The following is a 26,742-nucleotide window of genomic DNA, read 5'->3' on the forward strand; positions in this document are numbered from 1 at the left end:
GAGACAACCCCTTTAAATTTCACACTAAAATATTTATCAGCAAATGTTTGCAATTTCATGTTTTTTGTTTCTTCACATTTAAAATTTCTCTCCTCTATTTTTGAATTGCCTGTTGCTCCTGACCATCCCTGAAGGTTGAATGTGGCTGTATTGTAAGGGAGTTTTAAAGTACTGATTGGTTCTGCCTCTTTAATATTACTTTTAATATGTGCCGATAAGACCACATTCCTGACTGATCTCACAGGCATGCGTGAAGCCCTCTGGAGGAGGGGGTGAATGGAATAATACAGGTTTGCACACATACATTCGGGGGACTCCACCTGGAACTTCATCTTAGGTAGGATATAAGTATTGATTTCTTCTTTATCTTGTACACCCTGGGGTGTCGGTAATGTGTTATAAAGTGGTAGACAGCCGTGTGTTATAGCATGGCCGACTGGATCCCTACACCATATTTAGGTTAGTGATGTTAATTTACTTTTTATTATTCTGTATGTGATCTTATATTTAATCACACTTAGCAAATATATGTATTAACTTAGCCTGCATAAGCTTATTCATTCTCAAATCTTTAGAATTTACATTTTGAAACAGTGGCTCACATACATAAGTTTGAGGACCACCAGAATACATTATAGAGCCGGTGTGCTTTCAATAAACATATTTTCTAATGGGCACATTGAGCTAACAGAATCCAGTCTACTGGCTGAAACTGTCATGGTAGGTAGGTAAGCAGGGAAATAACCAAACACAGGGAACACAAACACAACAAATGACTAGGCCCAAAAGCTAGGGAGAAAAGGGTCATCTCCTAGCGATCTCTAAGACTTTCCCAATACTGCTGTTCACATGTGCATACCCTAATGGTGGATATGCACATGCCCTCGTGCCTAAGTCTATACACCCTGGGAAAACCCTGAGCTGTAGGGAAAAGGGAAGGGGCGACCTGCTTCTTCAAACAGGAGGAAGCAACCGTCTCCCTAGAGGCCTATATAAAAGACACCAAGGGAAGAAACAGAGAGGACTTATCTTCAGCTGAGCTGGAGCAGACGATCCACAACACATCCAAAGCCCACAGGAATGAACTATAACCCGCACAGGCCACTGGGGGAAGGAGGAATAAATAGCCTCGCTAACAATAAACCCAGTACACCTGAGGGAAGGTGGATCCAGCTCAAACCCAAACAAAAACAAAGAGAGGAGTCAGACATGTGCAGCCAGTCTGACAGATCTCCGCACATTCACAGGGCAAGGCGTGACAGAAACTACCTAGATCTTACAGTATTAAAAAAAAAAAAAAACTTTTATTGAGAACAATGAGCACCACTGCCCTCATACCTTGTTTTACCTGTATTTACAGCACATTGATAAAATCTATATACTCCGATTTCAAATGTTCCCAGCAGTGACACCTCGATCAGCAACTAGCAGTGGGATGAAAGATCTGAAAAAATGCTGCCCAAACTGGACAATCACTTTAGGCTACTTTCACACTTGCGCTTGATCGGATCCGTTCTGAACGGATCCGATCATATTAATGCAGACGGAGGCTCCGTTCAGTACGGATCCGTCTGCATTAATAACTTAGAAAAATTTATAAGTGCGAAAGTATGTGTTTTACTGCCTGAATATACGCTTAAAGGAAATTTTATTATTCATAGATTAAAATCGTGGCGAGCTTGCCACATGTAGGATTCGTCAGGCTAAGCCTGGATGGGTGGCTCACTCCACAATTGTATGGGTATAGCCACTCAGACCAGGCTTGTAAGACGTGCAGAGCTGGAATATCAGTATGGTCCGTTCTGGATGCCTCTTCTGATGATTCACAGATGCACTCCCATACATTCACTAGAGGTGCTTGGATTCCCAATGATGTGTCAGGGGTACCAGCAAAAACATAAGTGGCAGCTTCAATAGCCAGCAGCAACAGTGTATCCACGTAGTGAGTATGGGTAGATAGAGGAAAGGATAGGTGAACTGTGGGTGAGAGCCGTTATGTACGAGCTCTACTTACAACCCAGCTGATTTGCATCCCTATTGTCCGATCACTATCTAATAGAGAACCGTCTCTGCAAGTATAAGCGTCTGCTCGACGCGTTTCTATGTCACTCTATATGTGGTGACATTTCTTCAGGAGCAGAGTAGCAGTGGCATAAATTAAAATTCTTATAGTCTTAGACAATTTGAACTATGCACACTGATGAAGAACGCTGCACGCTGCTATTTGCGCGCGTGCAGCTTCAAGAGATACAGCCTCCGGCGATATGTTAGCAGCCGTCTCACGGCCGCTCAGCCGCCGATCTCATATTGAAGTCGCCACTCCCACTGGGCGGAGCTTCACCGGCAGGCGGTGACGAAAGTAGCCTGAGCGGATCCGTTCAGACTTTCAATGTAAAGTCAATGGGGGACGGATCCGCTTGAAGATTGAGCCATATGGTGTCATCTTCAAGCGTATCCGTTCCCATTGACTTACATTGTAAGTCTGGACGGATCCGCACGCCTCCGCATGGCCAGGCGGACAGCTGAACGCTGCAAGCAGCGTTCAGCTGTCCGCCTGGCCGTGGGGAGGCGAGCGGAGCGGAGGCTGAACGCCGCCAGACTGATGCAGTCTGAGCGGATCCGCATCCATTCAGACTGCATCAGGGCTGGACGGAAGCGTTCTGCTCCGCTCGTGAGCCCCTTCAAACGGAGCTCACGAGCGGACAGCAGAACGCTAGTGTGAAAGTAGCCTTAATATGGTAAAGACATTCCACATCCAAATATGGTATTTCATACCCCATTCAAAAGCAGAGAAAAAAAAATCCAAGTGGAATAATTGTTGTGGATTTTAAAATGTGCAGCATGTTCATTATTTGCACAGATTCTACACAGAAAAACCAAGTTTCAATGGGGCTAATCCTTATGTATATCTATTGGAACACCCGCACAAGAAACCTAAGTGCCAGTCTCAGATTTCTGTCATAGATTATCTTAAAAATAGACATCTACACCAGAATGTATACCCTACTGTATTTCTACAGTTATTTTTTAACAGCTGGATACTTTTCTAGAGAGGCGGAAAGGTGTCCACATCTGGTAATACATGGGCTGACTCTGCACTTAAAGGGGTAAAATATTCTACAGTTTTCAAACCAGCACCTTGATCTGAATGCTTTTCTAGTTGTATGTAATTAAACATTTTGTATAAACACTTATTCAATAAAAGTTATTCAATAAAATGTATCTGTATAGTACCAGCTGCTGTTTGTTCTTTTTCTTATTTCTTTGTCCTGCTCACTAACAAGGTCGCACATCCTCAGTTTCATCCTTCAACTGCTTATTGAGCTGTGATAGAAAGAGAGCTGTAGCAGAAAAGACACTCCCCTGCCAGCTTGATATAAATCTAGCAGAGCAATGACCGGGGGGAGAGCTCTGGATCCATGTGAGGTACAGGGCTGGTTCTAGCTTTGTTAGAAAGAGACTGTCATGAATGTACTATATGATGTTTGATTTTCATTTTTTACATTAATCGTGGGATAATCCCTTTAACAGCAAGCATGCAGGACAGGATTATGGTCAGTCTATGGCTCCTGTAAACTGGCCATAAACGTCATAAGTCAGCCCAATCATGTCAATCTAAAATGATCTGCCTAACCGTTGTATAAAAATATTAAGATTGTATGTAACAGATTAGTGATGAGGGTGACAATTGCAAAAAAGATGGTCAGTTGGATTTTTCAGACCCTCTCTCTCTGCAAATTTACAGCATATCTGATCACACATTGCTTTAGGAATTGTTTTTACATCATAAGGTAATTTGCTGAAAAGGTAGTAAATATATGCCCCTTCTCTTGTGTGACAAAGCTGCAAATTTAGTCTGCCTCGTTTTTGGCAGAATTGCTTTGACATACCACTAGGCAGCTGGACGCAAGATGCTTTTCATTCTTTTATCAAGGTGCATGGCCAGCATTACATAATTACTCTCATACATACATCCATTAAGCTCTAAAATATTTACGGTAGCTAAATTTCATTTTGAACTTTTTAACAGTATTGAGTTTGTATTGGCTCCTTCCCATCAATCTTGGATGCAATATGAGATCAATAAAACACTGGACCATTTTCTAACCATGTTTGATACAGTATCTACAAGAGATACTTTTATGTCCCATCAAACAGAAAACTGAGCAGTTTTGGAACTGATTCCTTTTAGATTATTCATCCAGAGCTGCTGGTTTATGGTAAATCAAGTCTGAGTACAGAGCTGTATATTGTAACTTGCATATGATGACATAAATGAAAAATCTTGACTGCACCTTGGCTAACTTTCAACATTATTTTTAATTTTTTTTAATAACCCCCTTATCCATCCAGCTAGACCAGTCAAGGGAAGCATACTTACCTGCTCCCCAATTCTCAGTTCTGGCTCCATGGTACTGTGCCACTTGGGGGACACATTACTGTTGTGGCCAGTCATTGGCTAGAGCAGTGCCCAAGGAAGTTTACATGCGGGGACTAAAGCATGGTGAAGACAGTGGTGGACCCATGAAGCTGGAACTGACAGTCAGAGAGCAGGTAAGTGTGCTTTTCTTAACAGATCCCACTGGGTAGTATTATTTAAAAAACTCTAGAAAGTTTTCTAGACTCTTGGTTTTACTGCCAATCGGCTGTCTTAAGGGGCGATGGAAGCTTGTGCCAGTGCTGCAGTCTCTTTGATGTCAGATTATCTACTTCTATACAGTACATACAGCATCATATTCAAGTGAGCAGGATTAAACTATAATTCTTCTAACAGCTGATCAGGGGGTGCAGAGAGTCCGACCTCTGATGATCTGATACGTTGATCCTGGAAAAACGTGTTAAATTATGCTACTAGGAAACCCAAAAACGTTCACTTTGACGACACTCACAACCTGTATTCAAAAGAGTCACCGGTGACATACAATTTTGTCACTATAGAAGACACAGCATGCAGTCTATGTTAGCATTAGCTGCCACCTCTGGCTTATCTAGAAGCATCTAACAGCACCAGGAAGCTAATGGTTTAGGGTACAGCCTAGTGAGCTAAGACGGTTAGTGGTTTAGTTCTCTCATACTGACCGTGGCATGTTCTGCAGCTGACATACATACATCTTTATCAGAGAGTGTTCATCAGTGGCGGCACTAGTTACACTTACATTGTCAGGTAACCTGAATGAGTCAAACAGGCCATAGTTATGTCACAAGAAGTTAGTTGGGTGGATCCAAAGACTCCCAATAGTACCACAGCTTCATAAAACACAACCACAATGCAAACTGGAATATTTATTAGAGTCTGATGGCCTCAAACCAGAAGCAAAACCATGCAGCTTGCATTAGTGCAATGTAGTATAGTCTGCATTTTTAGCTTTAGATTGAATGTTCTTGTCTTCAACTGTTGATTGCAATATACAATGTATGGACAAACTTATATAGTGCTGTAAAGATCACATTAGGATCCCACAAACAACGAAGAGAACATCCCATTACCAAATCACTGTACACCTACAGTATATGGTATCCACTATTCACTGGCTATACAATGATCATATTCTACACTTTGCTTTATAAATGTATGTGACTTTTATACTTACATTTTGTTAGTGAAAGGGCTTCCTGAGGGAACGGAGTGAGAAAATATAGTGTCATTCATGCTGGTAACTGGTCTTGGAGGCCTACAAGAAAAGTAAATCTTTAGATTCACAGCGTGTTGCACAGTGCACATAACACAATTTACAGCTACTTAATGATATAATTCTTCATTGCAAGACAGTGTGAAAATGCAAGCTGAAATAACCAGTCCACATAAGGAAAACGACTCTGCGCTACCTCCATATTAAATTGGATAGGCAGCTTTCTGGTGTTCGCAGAGCTCTGTGAAGGTCAGAAGTGGCTCTTTATAAAATATGTGGTATAACTGGGTATACAAACGCTCAGCTACTATACTGTGTCTCAGCAGTGAATGTTTGAAATATTTGACATCTTGCCTATGAAAGTCCGCTTAGATTAATAAATCTGTGTGTTTGTGCATAACATATATACAGTTGAAACCAAAAGTCTACATACACCATATAAAAAGACACATATGAATGTTTTTCTCAATATCTGACATGAAATCAGAATAAACCTTTCCTGTTTTTGGTCAATTAGGATTACCATAATTATTATTATTATTTGCCAAATGCCAGAATAATGAGAGAGAGAATGTTTTAAGGCATTTTTATTACTTTTTGCAAAGTCAAAAGTTTACATACATTTCATGAATATTTGATATCATTGCCCTTAAACTGTATGACTTGGGTGATACATTTTGGATATCCTTCCACAAGCTTCTCACAATAGTTGGTCGGAATTTGGGCCCATTCCTCCTGACTGGTGTAACTGAGCCATGTTTGTTGGTCGCCTTGCTCGCACCTGCCTTTTCAGCTTTGCCCATAAATTTTCAATAGGATTGAGATCAGGGCTTTGTGATGGCCACTCCAAAACATTGACTTTGTTATCCTTAAGCCACTTTGTAACCAGTTTGGCAGTATGCTTCAGGTCATTTGGAAGACCCATTTCAGCTTTAACTTCCCGGCTGATGTCTTGAGATGTTGCTTCAGTATTTCCACATAATCTTCTTTCCTCATGATGCTATTTATTTTGTGAAGTGCACCAGTCCCTCCTGCAGCAAAACAACCCCACAACATGATGCTGCCACCCCCTTGTTTCACAGTTGGGATGGTGTTCTTAGGCTTCCAAGATTCTCCCTCTTTCCTCCAAACCTAACGATGGCCATTATGGCCAAAAATTTCAAATTTAGTTTCGTCAAACCACAGGACATGTCTCCAAAAATGTAGGTCTTTGTTCCTGTGTGCATTTGCAAACATTAATCTGGCTTTTTTATGTTTCTTTTGGAGTAATGGCTTCTTCCTGGCAGAGTGGCCTTTCAGCCCATGTTGATACAGTACTTGTTTCACTGTGGATATTGACACAATCTTACCAGCTTCCGCCATCATCTTCACAAGGTCTTTTGCTTTGGTTCTTGGGTTGATATTCACGTCGGACCAAAGCACGTTCATCTCTAGGACACAGAACCCGTCTCCTTCCTGAGCAGTATGATGGCTGGACATTCCCATCTTGTTTGTACTTGAGTATAATTGTTTGTACAGGTGAACGAGGCACCTTCAGGTATCTTGAAATGGCACCCAAGGTTGAGCCAGACTTGTGCAAGTCCACAGTTCTCTTCCTGATATCTTGGCTGATTTCTTTAGACAAAGAAGCAGTGTGTTTCAGGTGTGCATTTAAATACATCCACAGGTCTGTCTCTAATTTAGGCCTCATGCACACGACCGTTGTGTGCATCCGTGGCCGTTGTGCCGTTTTCCGTTTTTTTCGCGGACCCATTGACTTTCAAAGGGTCCGTGGAAAAATCGGAAAATGCACCGTTTGGCAGCCGCATCCGTGATCCGTTTTTCCTGGCCGTGAAAAAAATATGACTTGTACTATTTTTTTCACGGCCAACGGTTCACGGACCCATTCAAGTCAATGGGTCCGTGAAAAAACACGGATGCACACAAGATTGTCATCCGCGTCCGTGATCCATGTCCGTGATCCGTGTCCGTTTTGGCAAACTTGACTTTTTTTTTCATTTTTCATGTCCGTGGATCCTCCAAAAATCAAGGAAGACCCACGGACGAAAAAACGGTCACGGATCACGGACCTACGGACCACGTTTTTGCGGACCTTAAAAAAAAACGGTCGTGTGCATGAGGCCTAACTCAGATGTTGCCAACAAACCTAACAGAAGCTTCCAAACACATGACATCATCATATGGACAGTCCAGAATTGTTTAAAGGCATAGTAATCTTAGTGTATGTAAACGTTTGACATTGCAGAAAGTAGTAAAAATGCCTTAAAACATTCTCTCTCTCATTATTCTGGCATTTGGCATATAATATTAATTATGGTAATCCTAATTGACCAAAAACAGGAAACGCTTATTCTGATTTCATGTCAGATATTGAGAAAACATGCATATGTCTTTTTATATAGTATATGTAAACTTCTGGTTTCAACTATATATATATATATATATATATATATATACACACACAATGCCATTTCTTAATCTTCATCGAAGAAGCAGGAATATGCACTCCTGTTTAGGGGAGGTGCTGTGGTGTAAGAGTAATGACCCAACCGATCTTCTACATGTAATAATGTTTTAATAGCTAATGTGATTATTAAAATGTATAAACTCCACGGCACATCCAGAGGTAGCAAAAGTAACAAAAATATTTATTCACCAGACATACAGCAACGTCTTAATCCTCTCAGTGGGATCTTTCTCAAGTAAATGGTGATGATGTCATCACCATTTGCTTGAGAAATATCCCACTGAGAGGATTGAAACGTTGCTGTATGTCTGGTGAATAAATATTTTTGTTACTTATGCTACCTCTGGATGTGCCGTGGAGTTTATAAATTTTTGTAAGTAAGGTGGGTGGATCGCCCCCACAGCCGCTGGCACCCTACCATACTAATTTCTTTGCTGCCCTTCTGCTGTGCTGCCCTTGTTTTGCACTTTAATGTGATTATTAAAGAGGACCTAAATGAATACATTGACACCTGCACTCCAAATAGTAAGGATCATACTATGGCACTCGATATTTTTGTTATTCACATGAAAATTTTATTGTTGCATGTAAATTTCATAAAGTCCGAACAAAAGTATGATGTTGTTTGATCATATAAATTGAATGTTTCGGTCTGTACAGACCTTCCCCAGCTACAGTGGAATGCAAAAGTTTGGGCGCCCCTGGTCAAAATTACTGTTACTGTGAACAGTTATGCAAGTTGAAGATGTAATGATTCCCCAAAAGGCATAAAGTTAAAGATGAAACAGACTTTTTAAGGAATATCAGTGTACTATTTTGGTTTTGTACAATTTTAGAATGAAAACACGAAAGGAGTACCTTGCAAAAGTATGGGAAGTCAAATAACGTTGACCGAAGTCTCACACCTTAAATAGCCTGTTAGGGTTAAGGCTTGTTCACAAGCATCATTAGAAAAGGCCAGGTGATGCAATTTTCATAGCTTTAAACAAAAAACAGACTCATCTAACCTTGTCCTGAAAAAAACAGCAGCCATGGGTTCTTCTAGGCAGCTGAAAATAAAAATGGTTGAGACCCATAAAGCAGGAGAAGGCTATAAGTAAAAGGCAGAGCATTTTCAGGTTGGCATTTCCTCAGTTCAACATGTAATTAGGAAATGGCAGTTAACAGGAATAGTGAAGATCAAGAGAAGGTCTGGAAGACCAAGAAACATTTCAGAGACATCTGCTAGCAGAATTGCTAGAAAGGCAAATCAGAACTCCCAATTGACTGTAAAAGACCTTCAGGAAGATTTAGCAGACTCTGGAGTTGTGGTGCATTGTTCTACTGTTCAGCGACACCTGCACAAATATGACCGTCATGAAAGAGTCATTATCAAAAGAAAACCTTTTTCCTGCAGCCTCACCACAAAACTCAGCATCAAAAATTAGCAAAAGAACATCTAAACATGCCTGATGCTTTTTGGAAACAAGTCCAGTAGACTAATTAGGTTAAAATAGAACTCCTTGGCCACAATGAGCTAATGTATGTTTCGAGAAAAAAGGGCACAGAATTTCATGAAAAGAACACCTCTCCAGCCATTAAGCATGGGGGTGGATCAATCATGCTTTTGGGTTGTGTTGCAGCCAAAGGCACAGGAAACATTTCAAATTCTGGAAGCAAACATGACACCAACTGTTAAAAAAAAGCTAAAGTTGAAAACAGGATGGCTTCTACAAATTGATAATGATCCTAAACAAACCACAATAGACTACCTCAAAAGGCAGTCTTCTGGACATCATTGAAAATCTGTGAACAGACCTCAAAAGAGCAGTGCATGCAAGATGGCCCAGGGGTCTCACAGAACTAGAAGACTTTTGCAAGGAAGAATGGATGAAAATCCCTCAAACAAGAAAGTGAACTGTTGGCTGGGTACAAAAAGCGTTTACAAAATGTAAAAGATAAAAATAAAAAATAGTTTTTGCTTAAATACAAAGAGAATATGTCATGTTATGCCTTTTGGAGATCATTTAATCTTCATAGATTGTAAGCTCCTGCGAGCAGGGTCCTCATTCCACTTATTGTAATTGTTGACTTGTCTGTTGCTATGTTTTTTATGACTGTTAGTACATGAACCCCTGAACTGTAAAGTGCTGTGGAATATTTTGGCGCTATATAAATAAAGATTATTATTTTTATCTACCACTTTCTTAACTGTTCATAGTAACAGTAATTTTGACCAGTGGTGCCCAAACTTTTGCAAGCCCAGACTCTCTCTTCTCAGATTCACACAGCTGCCGCACTTCTGTCCAGACCGAAACGTTCAATGTATACAAGCACTGCTGACAAACATTATCATGCTTTTGTCTTGACTTTATGACATTAACATGCAATAATAACATTTACGCCTGAGTAAGAAAATATTGAGTGCTGTGGTATAATCACTGGGATTAAAAAGGCCCTTGCATTCCTAATGTTATAACAATTCTGAAGTCTAGTCTTACAAAGCTATGATGTGCAATTCCTACTAGAGTTATGAATTAATTACTAGCAGTTTGCAATGAAGGTTCCAATGGATGTGGGGTGGGGGCTCCCTGCGTCTGACACAGGAAGCTATAATTGAATAATGTTTGACTGTGCAGGGACAACCACCCAACTGTAATCACCCATCTGGACCTTCATTACAGACTGCTAGCAATTCATAAGTTCTAGCAGGAATAACAAAGGAAAGATACAACATAGACTCATAAGAATAGATGCTCCAGAATTGGTATGACATGAAGAATGCAAGTAGTTGCTAACACAGACATGTCAGGAGAGGTGACAGATCCTTTTTAGCCTAGAAAATACTATTTCCAACTGAATTCATTTTGTACTGCAAGAAATTCAAAGAAAAAACAACGTTCTTTTGATATTTCAATAATGTACCATGTTTGGATGAAAACAGGTAGGAATAATGGATGTACATTTTATATATAAGCAGGAGTATAAATGTCAATGGAGACTAAACATAATGCAATCTATTCACTAATGATAACTGTGCGGGTGATCTTTAGCTAGAATGGTGGCAGGTGTGAATACTCACCAAGTGTCCCTTTTGATGCCAGAAAGGAACAGAGAGTACAGAATTTAGGTACATATGACACTGAGTAATGTAGTAATACAAAGCAAATTTGGCTAGTGGTATTATTTATTTGTAGCTCATCTTACATGTACATTGTAAAACAGATTAACAGGTGATATACAGTATGGAGAACATACAAAGAACTATAGCACAATTTGTACCGAATATGAGGATACACAGAGGGAGAGCTCTGTCCATACAAGCTAGCATATAGCTACAATGTATAATTAATGCAATTTAACGGCAAACTAATGCAAGGGATTTAAAGACATACACGTCTGGCACCTCCCACGCTCACTGGCTTGAATGGAATACCATCTCCCCATTCAGTCTGCAGGTGCCTCACCTGGGGTATATTCGGTTAGAAAAGCCAGGTTTTCCCAACAGGTGGAGATCCCAGAAGTGGGACAGACTAGACAGTGTAGCTAGAATAATTCTTTCCTCTAGAACATCAATTTTATCTATTATAACCTTTTAACCTAAGCACTTTTTAGCCACAAATCCATTATAAGGGTGTCTCATGATGACAACCTCTTTCCATATACCCTGGAAATATGGATCTGATAAAAGGTGGTCACTCATTTGGAAGCTCCCTCTATGTGCGGCTCCTGTTCTGGCCAACTTGCATTACATGGACAGCCATGCACTTAAATGAAACACTGTGTGATAGTGGGTCTCTGTTTTAGAGAGACTTCTCTGCACTGAATATAGATATAAGTTATATGAATAAAAAATGGCAAAAGTCCAAAGTGGCTGGAATTGAATTACTTCCAAAGCCAGATTAATAGCCAATTATATTTTTAAATGATTTTCTGGGCAAAACTAACTTATGGTCATAAAACCCACTTTATACATAGCTAACTTCCTAAAATACTTAACTTACTTGTCTGAAGTTCCAAAATCCAAACTCACGTGACCACGTCCACTGCTCCACACAGCACCCCCTGCCAATGTCACGTCCATAGAGGAGCTTCTCTCTCTTTCGGTTCAGTGAAAGACTCTGAGCGTGTCAATGCCTAACTGATTTGTAAGGGAAAGTAGGTTATAAGGGAATCCAGCCCCCAGTCTTGTTGGATATGGTCATATGAAAGGGTCTATAGTGCTGTCTGCACATGCTCCAGGGCTGGAGCCTCTGCCTGGACTAGAAGAGATTCATCAATGGTTCTGATGTCAGTGGAAGCGCTGTGTAGAGCAGAGGACAGCATCAAGCGATCAGAGTTTGGATCTGGAGATACAGACATTGCAAGTATATAAAGTACATTAGGAAGTGTGTATAAAGTGGGTTTCACGACTAAGTTAAGTTTGCCCGGACAAACCCCTTAAGTATATGAATTCTGGAGAAAGTCAGTATGTTTTGGATATGGGCCCAGAATCTAATTTCCCTATACCACACACACAGAAGTTTTATAGCATTTCAATTAAATAGTAGCGTTCCAGAACAGAAGCAACACTGCTTTAATAGATCCATTGCACATCAGACACCAGAGGTCCGAATGAGGTGCCTGGCCTTCTTTTGGCCTTAATAGCGTTATTTGCTTTGTCTTCTTGTCATCAAACGAGAAGGAGCCTATGACAGGGACTCCAAACAAAGTCTCTGAAGGCAGCATCAAATCAGCCTTCAAGGGGTTTTTCAGGAGAAGAATATTGAAGACTCATTATCAGGATAGGTCATCAATATCTGATCGGTGGGGGTCCAACACCCAGCACCTCAGCTGTTCCAACTGAGGATAGGTCATCGATATTCTACTCCCGGAAAACCGTCTAAATCTGACTGCAAGTGAAAATATCTATAATACCTTTAAAGAGGACCTTTCACCGATTATGACACTGTGAACAAAGTATACAGACATATAGAGCGGCGCCCGGGGATCTCACTGCACTTACTATTATCCCTGGGCGCCGCTCCGTTCTCCCGCTATGCCCTCCGGTATCTCCGGCCACTAAGTTATAGTAGGCAGAGATTTCAGTCACTAAGTTATGGTAGGCGGTCTGCCTTTGTTCTACTCTAGCGCTGGCCAATCGCAGCGCAGAGCTCACAGCCTGGGAGGTTATTTTCTCCCAGGCTGTGAGCTCTGCAATGCGATTGGCCAGCGCTACAGAAGAACAAGGGCAGACTCCGCCTACTATAACTTTGTGACCGGAGATACCGGAGGACATAGCGGGAGAACGGAGCGGCGCCCAGGGATAATAGTAAGTGCAGTGAGATCCCCGGGCGCCGCTCTCCATGTCTGTATTCTTAGTTCACAATGTCAGGATCGGTGAAAGGTCCTCTTTAAAGTTCAAGGGTATCAGTACAAAAAGTATAATTTTCTGTCAAACTAAATCAACAACAGAATGGGTGCAGGCAGACAAGAATTTCTTTATGGCCAGTGTTCTAGTTGCCCTAGGAGACATTTCCTTATGGTTTTACTGATTTGGTTCAAAGTAAAAATGTGGCAACTTTCCTTCAGATAAAAAGTAATTGGCATTGACTAAGAAATAACAATTTGTTCTTTTGCATAAAAAACTGAGTTTACCAATATTAAGGTTATTATACTTTGTACATTAGTGAATATACTCAAAGCCAACATAATAGTATCTATTGTACATGGTTATTGTCATTCACATCAGAATTCCGACCTTGAGCATGTTACTCGGCTGCATCAAAGATTGGGGATACAAAGGATTTGCATTTGTTTTCATGCCCAAGGCTAACACGCAATTCACAGCAACGTAAAGCTCTTTGGTCCTTACAGACATTTACAGTAGGTTCTATATAGGTGAGGAGTATAATACTCACACAATATGAGCCAGGTTTAAAGGCTTTTCAGGCTGATCGGGAAACATAGGATGCAGAGGCTCACGGCTGGAAGCACAGCTTAAAGACTTGCTTAGTGCATTAGTGAGCTTCTTTGCAGGGGATTTCTGTGAATAGTAAATACACATAATGAATAAACCATTTTCTTTCATTAGAAGTTTCATTCTAAGGGTCCATTCACACGTCCGTGTTTTGCAGACCGCACATTGCCGGCACTCTCATAGAAAATGCTTTTTCTTGTCCGCAATTGCGGACAAGAATAGGACATGTTCTATTTTTTGGTGGAACGGAAGTGCGGCTGCGGAAATGCGGATGCGGACAGCACATTCTGGCCCCGTTGAAAATGAATGGGTCCGCACCTGTTTGGCAAAATTGCGGAACGGATGCAGACCCATTTTGCGGACGTGTGAATGGACCCTTAGTAGTTTTTTTTTCCACAGCAGTGGGACAGGTACAGGTACCAATAGTGTACTATGACTACTACTATAAATTTCCTACAGTGCTTCTTAGGCTCCGTTCACATCATGTTTTGAGACTTCTGTCAGAGGTGTAGGTCTGGAGGTCTCAAAATGCATACGTGACGGAAGGCTCAAACGTATCCTACTATATAGGCATACGGTAGGCTACGTCCCCCACACAGTCCCTCTCTACAGTAGTTTAGTGCATTCACTACTTTCCTATTGAATTATTTTCCAGAATTTAACCCCCCCACCATGAACAGCACAGCCTCAGATGAGGTAGAGCCTCCAGCTGTGCTGCTTATGTTAGAAGCAGGAGCGTACACAGATCTCATAGGGCTCCATAGCAAAACTTAGTATAGGACCCCAGCACCGCTTGACGTGTGTCAATTGCTCACAGGTAATGCAGGACATGCGAAACGCCCCATAGGTTACCTTTTTTGGAAAAATATATAATACAATTAAAATACAAATTGTAATCACAAAACAGTTGACTTTGGCCTCACCCACTTTATTCGCCTTTTATGCCGGAAAAAGTGGAACAACTTCAAATATTTGGCGCTCATTCTGAACACCATATTTCTCAATGTATTTAAACCAGAAAACGTATTAATACTTTGATAAATCTGCTTCCCTTTAAATACAAAGCTTACTGGCTGTCTGCAGCCACCACTAGGGGAAGCTCAGTGAATAGGAATGAATAATACTACTATAGAAGTTTTGATAACCTCTTTGCACTGAGCTCCTCCTAGTGGCGTTTGTGTGAAAATGCAGTGTTTTCAAATAGGGAAGAGATGAACATTTGGTTTCCTGTTCTTCTGATCCGTCAGAACAGAAAAAGACAAAAATAAAAAATAAAATACGGAAAAATGGATCCTTTATTTTGAGCATTCGTTGGGTGGGCATGCATGACTTTTTCTCCCCTTGTAAATAACGTATCTCTGATGGAAAATACAGAAACTGATGCACAATAAGCACAATAAGCACAACGCATGCTCAAAATAAAAGATCTATTTTTTTTTTCTTCTGATGGATCAGAGGAACAGAAAACAAAACGGTGATGTGAACTCGACCTAATCCTAAGTTGTCCCTGAATTGGTAAGATGGAGACTAGTTTAATGATGTCGCCCCATAGACTACACATAGAGACAGCAATTCAGCTCCCTAACGCTTATTCACAAAATCACCACACAGGACATTATAAAGAAGTGGTGAGCAGTAGCGATATGAATAAAGTACTTGGTGTGACATATAACACTTCTTATTAGCTGCAGAATCTGCTGAACAGTCAGCAAGTTCACAGACCAGAGTCTTTAATGTACACAGATTACAGATGGCATCTTTTTTAGCTGCATCGGGTTACATGCACATTTCCATATTCTATGTATGCACTCACTTTGATTTATACCAGTGATCAGCAGCGATCAGTACAAACAATATATAATATCCACTGCTGCATGGCTTTTTTATTCAATACAAACATGTACCGTATACAGAACAATACAAAAATGAGAATGAAAATACCTGAAAACAACTCATAGTTCTTCTAGTCCAGTCTGCAGCACCAGCTCTACCAACATAGTCCAACTGCACACACTATGCCGCCATAAATGCTTACACATGTGCAGGTTATAAACTAGGTCCTTCCAGAACCATAATCAATGTACTAATCCCTTCACTGACCAAATTCCTTGTCTGCCCTGCCCTATCCTTGGTGGTTAGTTCACTATTGTGTGTGCTGCTTGTGCGGTGCAGCTGCAGAACCCAGTGAACCTTCTCTTACCCATGACGTATACTCTTTCATTTGGTGTTGGTTGCTATGGGAACCACTGGCGTGCCCCCTCCAGAAGCAGTCCTGACAGAGCTGGTAATTGTGACATTGCTGGCAGCGATAGCGGAAACCCATCATACTCTCACTGTGGCAAAAGGAACACTCGACGGGATGGAAGACTGAAAAGAGAATATTTCACAATTAAAACTTATAAGAAAGAGGTTAATTGGGCTCTAGTCAGACCTAATCCATATTGTAGTCCAGGGATCGGCAACCTGCGGCACGCGTGCCAGAGGTGGCAAGCAGACCAAATTTAGCTGGAATGCTAGCCGACACAAAAAACATTTCAGTCTTGCCATTTGTTACTTGCTCTGCCACCGAGCTGTATATTAATGTCAAAACACTTCAGACAAGTCGCATACGACGTGTCTTCTAGGCCCGTCCATCACACTTCCCAACCTGGCCTGCACATAGGAACGATAGCTGAGCGCGAGACTCTACTACGGTTCTGTCTTCTACTTCACTGCTGCGATCCTCCTCTTCAGGGCTGATACAGAAAGGTATGTGAATGGACTGGGAATGGGGAGAGCATGGGGAGCTTGGGGACATAGGGGAACAAGTTCTTTGACTAGTTTGGGGGTGGGGGGAGGATAGTGAAATGGGGGAAGGAGGATGGCGGTCAGTTGGGCAGGGAGGAGTATGGAGAAATGAGGTAACAAGCACTGTGACTAGTTTGCAGGTGGGGGGAGAACCTCTAAATTAATTCACACCCCAGAGCAGTTCCCTTAATAAATTATAACCCCTGACATAAATTCAAATTGACAGATCCAAAAATCAATTTAGACCCTATAATTGATTTAGATGCCCCTCCTCACACAAGGTCATGCTGAAATCATATACAGCACCGTGACTCGTTCAGGGGTGGGGGAGAGGATGGTGAACTTGGGAAAATGGGGGAACTAGCATAGTGACTAGTTTGAGGGTGGGGGGAGGATGGTGAGCCTGCATGTAATTGCTGGGGGTGATGAAGAGCCAACTTTCTGACTATATGTGGTGGGAGGATGGTGAGCCTGTATTTGCTGGGGGGATGAAGGGGAGCAAGCTGACTACTTGGGAGGTGAAGGGGATAGGGAGTCTGCATGTGATTCTTGGGGCAAAGGGGGTGGCGGGAGGATGTTGAGCCTGAATGTGATTGCTGGAGGGATTAGGGGCTGGTTATAATGGGAAACCAGCTTTCTGACTACTTTGGGGGATTGGGGGAGTGGTGAACCTAAGGGGCGATGGGGAACAAGCTTTTTAACTACTTTGGGGTGTGTGGTGGGCATGGTAAGTATGAATGTGATTACTCTGTGTGTGTGTGGGGGGGGGGGGGGGGGGGGATTAGATCTGGATGTGATTGGTGCATTGAGGTGAGCTCTGATATATTCGTGCATTGGGGGGGGGGGCATATATTCGTCCCTTAAGCAGATTCGGATGAGCAGTGGCATGCTTTATTATCCATATATTTGCCGGAAGGCAATAAAAAGCTGGAAACTTCATTAAACTGTGCATGTCAGGCAGTGTTGTTCAGAATTTTGGGAGGGAGACGTTGCCAATAAATACCTGTTTTATGTCACAAGTTTGTGTTATGTGACTTTGTATGGCACGGCACACTTCAGCTTAGATTTTTTTTTCCAGCACTCCATACAAAAAAGGTTGCCGACCCCTGTCGTAGTCCATTACCTATATTCCAGACTTGTTACATGTCATGTAAGGGAATGACCGTCACTTTGTTTCACCCCAGGAAAAAGCACAGACCTCGCAATGATATATAGGTCATCAACATCAAATCAATGGTGGTCCAGCTACCAGCATCCCCACAGATCAACTGTTTGAAGGAGCCGCAGGACTCTGGTGAGCTGATCCTGCCCAGAATTAAGTTTGTGCGCCAAAAATTTGGTCAACGCGCCAGGATTTTGTCTGAGCACACAAAATTTGTCTGTGGTCCAAAAAACGGTCTAGTCCAAACTTATAGAGTTGTTTCATGGTCTAAACTAAGTTCCGCCAATTGGCTTAGTTTCCTCCCAATAATGCTCAAAATTTTGAGCTTGATTTAGGCCACTGGCCCGTTCCCACAAAACCACACCCATTTCATGTTAAGCCACACCCCTTGTCAGATGACATGCTTAGAAAGAATGTAGTAAATGTGATGTAAAGCACTCACGCCAGATTTCTGAGGCATTTTCAATAGTAAATCTGCCCCACTGCCTTCATATAACACACTCTTTGATCCTCCTGAATATACTTTAGGGGTTACAGCTGACTATACAAGCTACAAACTACCTTTCTTTCACTTCTGTACAACAGTCAGTGGGGCTTATTTGTCATGCCCCTACACCAGAAAACTGCAAATTGTGTTTTTATGCCACCCTTGCCACTCTCTGAAAAGGGGACATGTTATGGGTGTAGGCAGAGCCATCAACTCAGCATGGACTGCCGAAGGATGCGTTAAATTTATGACGAGGCGTGCCCCTCATCCTAAATTAAGGGCATCCTCCTGTGGCGCAGGGGGATATCAAGACTGGCGTAGAAAATGCAGATCTTGATAAATGACCCCCAACGTTATTAAGCAATGCCATCACTAAAGCTCCAGTCTTCAGTCTCCTTTACAGATAGGAAAACCCATTAGACTAATTCGCTCAACGCGAATTATAACTAAAAATCTGTGATGTGTGATCTAATGCACAGCAACAAAAACCGTACAGAGCTGTACCTGCTAAGCAACAAAATGGGCGAACACTCGCCAGAGTACTTTGGTCTTTTCAGTTGGACCCCCTGATCTGATATTGATGGCCTATCCTAAGGAGAGCATAGGGCAAGTCTACACTTTATTGCAGAAGAAATCTAGCAACGTACTTACCATTTTCTACATTCGCCAGTCGATGCAGAAGAGGTAACCAGACAAGACACTGAGGTGGTGGATCAGACATAAGTGTGTCCAAGAATGAATTTAAGCTAACTTTTTTCTGTAAAAAGAAACAAACATAAAAAAACATAAAAATCCAATATGATCATATCCATTGAAAATATTCAAGTTATCAGCATATTTGTGAATTGTTCAGTAAGATTATTCTCTAACTATACTGTATTCGATAGATATGTCACATCTTCATATTGGTAGGTAGGACACATTTCACCTTTCACTCTCTTTTTCTAGCTTGCAAATCTTGCGTATGTTTTTTTCCCATTATTACAGAAATCTACTACTAGGCTAGAAGTTAGAAATGGCCATATGATAATGTTTCCATAAGCGTCAAAAAACAGAGTCTAAAGGGCATCTGTCAGCAGATTTGCACATATGAAACTGGCTGACATGTTCCATGTGCACTTGGCAGCTGAGGGCATCTGTGTTGGTCTCATGTTCATATGTGTCCGCATTGCTGAGAAAAAAGATTTTTTCATGTATGCAAATGAGCCCCTAGGACCAACAGGGGCGTTGCCATTACTCCTAGAGGCTCTCCTCTCTCTGAAACTGCTGCGCCCTCTGCAGTTTGACAGCGCCAGGCAGTGTTAACCTCATCACCCCTGGCGTGACTTTTCCTAAAGTCAATCAAAGTGCAGGGGGCAGTGCAGTTGCAGAGAGAGCTGAGCCTCTAGGAATAATGGCAACGCCCCTGTTGCTCCTAGAGGCTCATTTGCATATATAAAAACATCATTTTCTCAGCAATGCGGGCACATATGAACATGGGACCAACACAGATGCCTTCAGCGGCCAAGCGCACATGTAACAGGTCAGCCAGTTTCATAGATACAAATCTGCTGACAGATGCCCTTTAATAATGTATTGTGAAGAAGATTGGTACTAGAAATACAACAGAACAGTAAAAGCCTAAAATAAATCACACGTTTGTTAGAAATTGCACTCTGTGCAATACTTTCCATTTTATTTGAGGTCATTAGAAGACTCTACGCAAATAGGTTCTGTAACCAGTTTATTTTTACCCAAAACACATCATTTGTCATATCATGAAAGGTGGCCAGTTTAAGGGCCTGTTTACATGCCTGTATCTGAGGTCCATGTTCCATTCCATACTTTTTTTTGTCAAAATCAGAAGTGGGTCCCAGCAGGAGAAAAGAGGTAAAAAAACAAAAACAAAAACTCAATGATAAAATATTTTATTCCAAAGGAGTGACACACATCTGTAGACCCACAGGCATGAAACGTGCCTTTTTCGTATTTTTTTTTATTCTGCATACACTTTAGCTGATTTGTTTACCCATAACACCATTACATGGCTTTAATAAACTTTTAATAAATTATTAAACACAACTGTTTAAATGAAAATATTCTCCATGCAATGGATCTAAAATTGTGCAGATCTCACTGGTCCGCTCATTAAAAAAAACAAGCCCCCGGCTAAAAACGCAGCATTAGATGCTGGTCGAAGTGTACAATTTATTTGACTGCAATGCTTTCACATAGCGGAGAGTGCTGGTGTCTGGGACACAACAGCAGAATATTTATGTAAAATACATTGGTAGCAAAAAGTCGAAATCAGCCTTTGCAGCGTCTAAAATCATCAATGTATGGGCAACTTAAAGGGGTTGTCCAATGAAAAATATCTTAAATGTTTTCAAACCAGCACCTGGATCGGAATACATTTGTAATTACATGTAAATAACAATTTAGTATAGCCACTGAGCTATTCATTAAAATCCCAATGACAAATCTTGCATACTGTAGCATAGCCAGACAGATTTGTCATTCCAGGAAATGGCTCATGTTGGAAAACGGACAGATTCCTGCCGTATCCCATTATAGCTTATGGAGTCCGGCGGTGAGCAGCAGTATCCGGCAATGACAGATCTGGTGAACTCTGGCAGGCTTTTCTCTGCTAGAACAGGTTATCTGCTTTAGCTGCTTTCTTCAGCAGTTTTCAGATGTCCCTGAAGAAAGGACTACACACAAACGTTCCTGCGCAAGTTATGCTTTATTTTTCTTGTTTTTCAAGGTTTAGTGTCCATTCAAGACCATAATTGGCCACATTGTGGCTGATCAGTCATCCACAGGATCTTCATACAAACTAGACCACCAGCAACTCGTCTGACTAAACTGAGTGGCCAGGGAGTCTGTGTATCTATTGGAAATATTCCTCAGTGAACCTCACCTCCTCCTATTTCTAATGTGTTAATTAGCTCTGATATATATGCTGTGCTGTTTGTCTCATTGCCTGAGGATTAGGTTTACTAGGTTGCTAAATTCTATAAAGGCGCTATAATCTACTTGTCTGCCTATGTACTGACTTCTTCCTGATTACCAGGTTCTGACCCTCTGCTGCTTGACCTGACCCATGCCTGATCACTGTACTGACCCTGTGCTGCCTGCCCTTACCTTTGGACTGTTTCTCGGAATTTGCACAATCTCTGCCTGCCCCAACTTTGGACTGTTATTGACTACAAGTTTTGCCTTAACCCTCGGTGCTTTGCACCAGGGTCTCTGACCCCATGGGCCAGCTGTCAACCACACTGGGACTACTCCAGAAGGTAGGGTCCTGGTGGCTCACCTGCAGAGAAGTCCAGATCCCTGTATAGGGGTTAAATAGTGAATACCAGGATTATGCCCTTAGGTTTAGCCCAAGAGAAAACCATGGAGTTGAAGCATCATGCACATGACCATTGTATGTTTTGCGTTCCGCAAATTGCGGATCCGCAAAACATGGATGGCGTCCGGGTGCGTTCCGCAGTTTGCGGAACGGCACAGACAGCCATTGATATAACTGCCTTTTTCTTGTCCGCAAAACGGACAAGAATAGGACAGGTTATATTTTTTTTGCGGATCACGGAACGGAGCAACGGATGCGGACAGCACACGGAGTGCTGTCCTCATGTTTTGCAGCCCCATTAAAGCGAATGGGTCTGAATCCAAGCCGCAAAAACTGCAGCTCGGATGCGGACCAAAACAACGGTTGTGTGCATGAGGCCTGATACAGTGGTTCCACACACACTGATCATTACAACTGTCATGTACTATATGATGTCCTATTTTCATTTTAAATAATCGAGGAATAACCCCTTTAAGGCAATAGCCACACAGTGCAGCCATGATGTGGCCACTGTTCGGTGATATCCCTATAGCCATGCAATTAACAAATTAGAAACTGATTTGTTTGCTCAGCATTCTTCGTTAATGCCTGTCACTCGAACACTGCAAACAGTAAACATGCTGCCAGTCATCTGCCAGACAAGCAACACTCGTTTGTTTGGGTGATCTGATGTTTCATACAACATTAAAAATCATTGTCCGCTATAAACAGAGGGTGAGCTGCCAGCAAATGAAAACTGTACGGGGATGAATGATCGTGTTAACGATTGTCCCCACACTAATGATAACTGCTGCATGTAAACAGGCGTTCTCCGACTACAGATATTGACAGCTCATCATCAGAATATGTCCTCAATATCAGATCGGTGAGGGTCCGAAACCCACCCTGATCAGCTATTTTGAGCTACTGTAACGCTGAAACTTAGAAGTGTATGGAGCGGAAACAGAAGGCTCCGTACACTGTGTACTGAAGCTCTGCTCCCATTTATGTCGCATGCTGGCACAGCCTCTACACAGTATATGGATGTCTGCCTCCAGCTATGTACACTGTATAGTTTCTGGTGCCACAGCACTAATGTGAGTGTCGGACCCACACAGATCTGATATTGATCTAGAGGAGAGGTCATCAACCTCTTTAATGAGCGCTGATTTACATTCTGTATTGTTGATCGGCACTAAATAACAGGCTGGGTAAAAGGACAACGGATGTTAGAACAAAATATGGACCAATGGAATTTATTGCATATGAAATGTAACTTCTTGTATGGCTAAAAATTATTTGATTTGACTATTAGAGCCTTTATATTCATTCTTAGTCTCTGTTCACATTGGTGGTGTTTAGAGTTCTTTTGGGGGGAGCTCCGTATACCATTAAGGTATTTTTTTTACATCAAGAGAAGTACTTCTGCAGTAGTATTCATGCTGTTAAATACACCCCAACCCCAACCTAGTGTCAGTTCAGATAAGTCCTGTTTCATGGCTTCCGTTAAAAAAAAAAAAAAAAATGAAATCCATGATGTCAGTGTGAACATAGCCTTAAAAAAAACTCAAGATAATCATGACGTTGCATCCTTCTACCTGCTGTGAGAAGCAAGATCTTGCAGATTGCTCTGTGTAACCAAATGAAGGTCCTTCAAACACAGCAGTTGGCAGTTTCAGCACCTCCTTCAGAAACTGGTCGTACTTCTGGTATACCATGACACCACTAGAATCAGAGATCAGTGAGAAAATATCTATAAGAAGCAGAAAAAAAAATAATCTGAGATTAAAAGGGAAATCAGGTGTCAACAATTTTTTTTAACATAAATTTGGCAATGTTCCCCACAACAATGTTTATTCTGGCCTGATAAAAAGGTACACAATGTAAATTGTGGTAAAGGTAATCCTTTTATTGGTGACTGTATTTGTGAGTTATCCACATCCTTCTTGTCCTCAGCTGTGACCAATTCTCATGTGAATTGCAAGAAAAGTTGCAAGTCCCTTTTTTGCAATAATATTTAGTTGTGCAGCCGCTTTTACACAATGTTGGACAGTTGGGCCGATGGGACATAGCTGGGGTCAAATTTACTAACATTTACTAGTATGCCTGGAAACGGGGGTAAATGTTAGCCAGGGGCTGAAGTAGTTTTTACACCAAGTGCATGGATTGCTGTAGATGTGCCTAATTTATGTGGTGCACACCTCGTCATAAATTAGCCAAATCATATGGTGCCATAGGGGGGAATCTAAGGGCTGTATTAGACTGGCAGATCGTCTGCCAGATCATCGCTAACGAGCATTCGTAGTAACGCTCGTTAGCAATGAACCGGGCAGTGTAATACTGCCACCGATTAACCTATGAATGAGCAACAGTTGCTGTCTTCAGTGATACCAACACAATTCTCATCTCCACTGTGCAATGGAACAATAAAAAGTAGACAATGTAATAACACTTTGTGCAGACAGATCTTTGTAAAAAAGTGTTTATTCATACAAACAACTGAAGAAAAACTGCATTATAAACATAGCTAATGTGAACGTCGCATCAAATTCCAACAGCCAGACTCGAGTTTCGCCATCAACTGGCTTCTACTGTGGCACTGAAGTATATGTCCCTCAAAAAACCAGCTGATGGCAAAAAATAGGTCAGGAATTTGATACCACGTGGATTTCACCCATGTTTATAAGCGGTATTTCACCTGCTGCTTGTCCGTTCAGGTTTTTTTTTGCGGAAATGAAGGAAATGACTCTGTGTGTGTTCCGTATGCGTATGTCCGCAAGTCTGTTCCACAAAAAAACAGAACATTTACTATTCTTGTCCCAAGGACAGGCATTGTTAAAATGGATCCACAAAAAAAAACAAAAAAAACGGATGTAACACAGGTTGGACTTCATGGACTTTTGTTTTTTTTCCAACCTTGACAACTATATTAACATGGATGTCATCCGTGTTTTTTGCGGATCCGTGTTTTGCGGACCACAAAATACATACAGTTATTTGCATGAGCCCTAAAGCTGATCAAAATTGACCATTTTGATCAAAACAAAGGTTTTTCTGTTAAAATTTTAAAACAAACTATACTTTTAGCCGACCGTTGACAGAGCACTATCGTCTCAAAATAAGTCAGCCACGTTTAATCTTTTCACCTGATAGTTGGATTAAAGATCTTTCATACAAAGAAAGAATCGTTCATGGATGAAAGATATTTCTTTGTAAGAACGTTCTCAGAAAGATCTTTCGTCTATTGCCCGGTTACATTGAATATATATGAATATATAGGCCTGTTTGAACAACTGTAATGGCCAATACAGACTAAAATCAGTATGGCTGCGTTTGTAAAGCGAACGTTCACCAGATGTTTGTTCAACTTCTATCTAATGGGCGTCTGTACTTGGTGGGGTCAGCAGTGACAGACTTGCCAGGAAAGGGTTGGTCACTTCCTGGTTACTTTTGACCAATATGTATGTAAGATGACTATATGACACTTACTAATATACAGTATGTCACAAAAGTGAGTACACCCCTCACATTTTTGTAAATATTTTATTTGACACTTTGATACAATGTAAAGTAGTCAGTGTACAGCTTGTATAACAGTGTACATTTGGTGTGCCCTCAAAATAACTCAACACACAGCCATTAACCTCTTAAGGACATAGGGCGTACAGGTACGCCCTTGTGCCCTGGTACTTAAGGACACAGGGCGTACATGTACGCCCTGTGCATTTTCGATCACCGCCGCACGGCGGGCGGTGATCGGAACCCCGTGCCTGCTCAAATCATTGAGCAGGCACTTGGAGCAAATGCGCCGGGGGGTCCGGTGACCCCCCCATGTATGCGATCGCAGAAAACCGCAGGTCAATTCAGACCTGCGGTTTTCTGCGTTTCCGGGTTATTCGGGTCTTTGAAGTCCCGATAACCCGGAACAGGATGGTGATGGTGGTGTGATTTCACCCCACCAATCACCATCCAGCGATCCTGAGTGGTGATGGTGACATCACCACTCAGGATCGCTTTCTGATTGGTCTGTGGGCGGTCCGGCGGCAGATTCAAAAGAGGCAGGCGCTCCTCTCCTCCTCCTTTTGTGTTCCGGAGCCGGAGGAGAGAGGAGCTGCCTGCACGTGTCTGCCACCGCTGCCTGCACCCCGATCTGTGCCCCCCAGGACCCGATCTGTGCCCCCCAGGACCCGATCTGTGCCCCCCAGGACCCCATCAGGTACATAGGGACAGCTAGGGAAAGTTTGGTTTAGGCAGGGAAAAAAAAGGGAAAGTTAGTTTTTGAACTTTGATTGCATCACCCTAAGTTAGGGTGTCTGGGGTCCACAGCACAGCTGTGTGACCCTAGACCCCCCAGGGGTGCTGCCACTTGCCCCCCCCCCCCCTGCCCCCCCCCCACCTTTTTTGGGGTGCATTTTTTTTTTTTTTCGTGTACGCTGACTGTGGCCGGCACTTAGTGTCCGGCCACTGTTAGCGCATCGCACACCCCACCGCTGATCAACTTCGGACGGTTGATCAGCGGTTTTGAATTTTTTTCCCCACATTTTTTGCCCTTTTTTTTAGTTAGTTTATTTTATTTTTTTTCTGTTAGTTTTAGGGTGAGTTCGTGAACACCCGTGCCCCCACACACACGCACACAAAATAAAGAGTTACACACACGCACATATACACGCAGACACACACTCCCCTATGGCCCGCCGGACGTTCTCGGCCGAGGAGGCATACGCCCAGATTGCCTCTGACTCCGAGAGTCCCAGTGAGGATGAGGATGACCCCACATTCCTGTTGTCATCCGCATCCTCCTCATCATCTAGCGATGATGATGAGCCCCCAAGGCGGCGGAGACGCCGCCAGGCGGAGCAAGGGGACCGCCATGTTAGGGACCCTGTGGCCCACACTAGTACGAGCAGCTCTGGGGCTCGTACTGGTTTCCCGGCCCACCAGTTAAATCCACCGGAGCC

At 42.2% G+C, this 26,742-nt stretch overlaps 1 protein-coding gene across 14 annotated transcripts in view; it reads right to left on the minus strand.

Moving 5' to 3' along the window:
- Positions 1-26,742, minus strand: part of DTNA (dystrobrevin alpha) — a 359,099-nt gene that overhangs the window by 59,395 nt on the left and 272,962 nt on the right. For 8 of the 14 annotated variants that reach the window (XM_044292987.1, XM_044292989.1, XM_044292984.1 and 5 more), the window contains exons 6-11: positions 23,383-23,537; positions 20,265-20,294; positions 19,123-19,228; positions 16,236-16,402; positions 13,977-14,101; positions 5,592-5,672 (exon numbers count right to left, since the gene is read on the minus strand). In XM_044292987.1, coding sequence (XP_044148922.1) covers positions 5,592-5,672; positions 13,977-14,101; positions 16,236-16,402; positions 19,123-19,228; positions 20,265-20,294; positions 23,383-23,537 — 664 coding nt within the window. The remainder of the gene's footprint in view (positions 1-5,591; positions 5,673-13,976; positions 14,102-16,235; positions 16,403-19,122; positions 19,229-20,264; positions 20,295-23,382; positions 23,538-26,742) is intronic. The other 6 variants (XM_044292990.1, XM_044292994.1, XM_044292996.1 and 3 more) reach the window with 1 other exon arrangement.

This window comes from Bufo gargarizans, chromosome 5, assembly GCF_014858855.1.
Source record: "Bufo gargarizans isolate SCDJY-AF-19 chromosome 5, ASM1485885v1, whole genome shotgun sequence".
Classification (NCBI taxonomy): domain Eukaryota; kingdom Metazoa; phylum Chordata; class Amphibia; order Anura; family Bufonidae; genus Bufo; species Bufo gargarizans.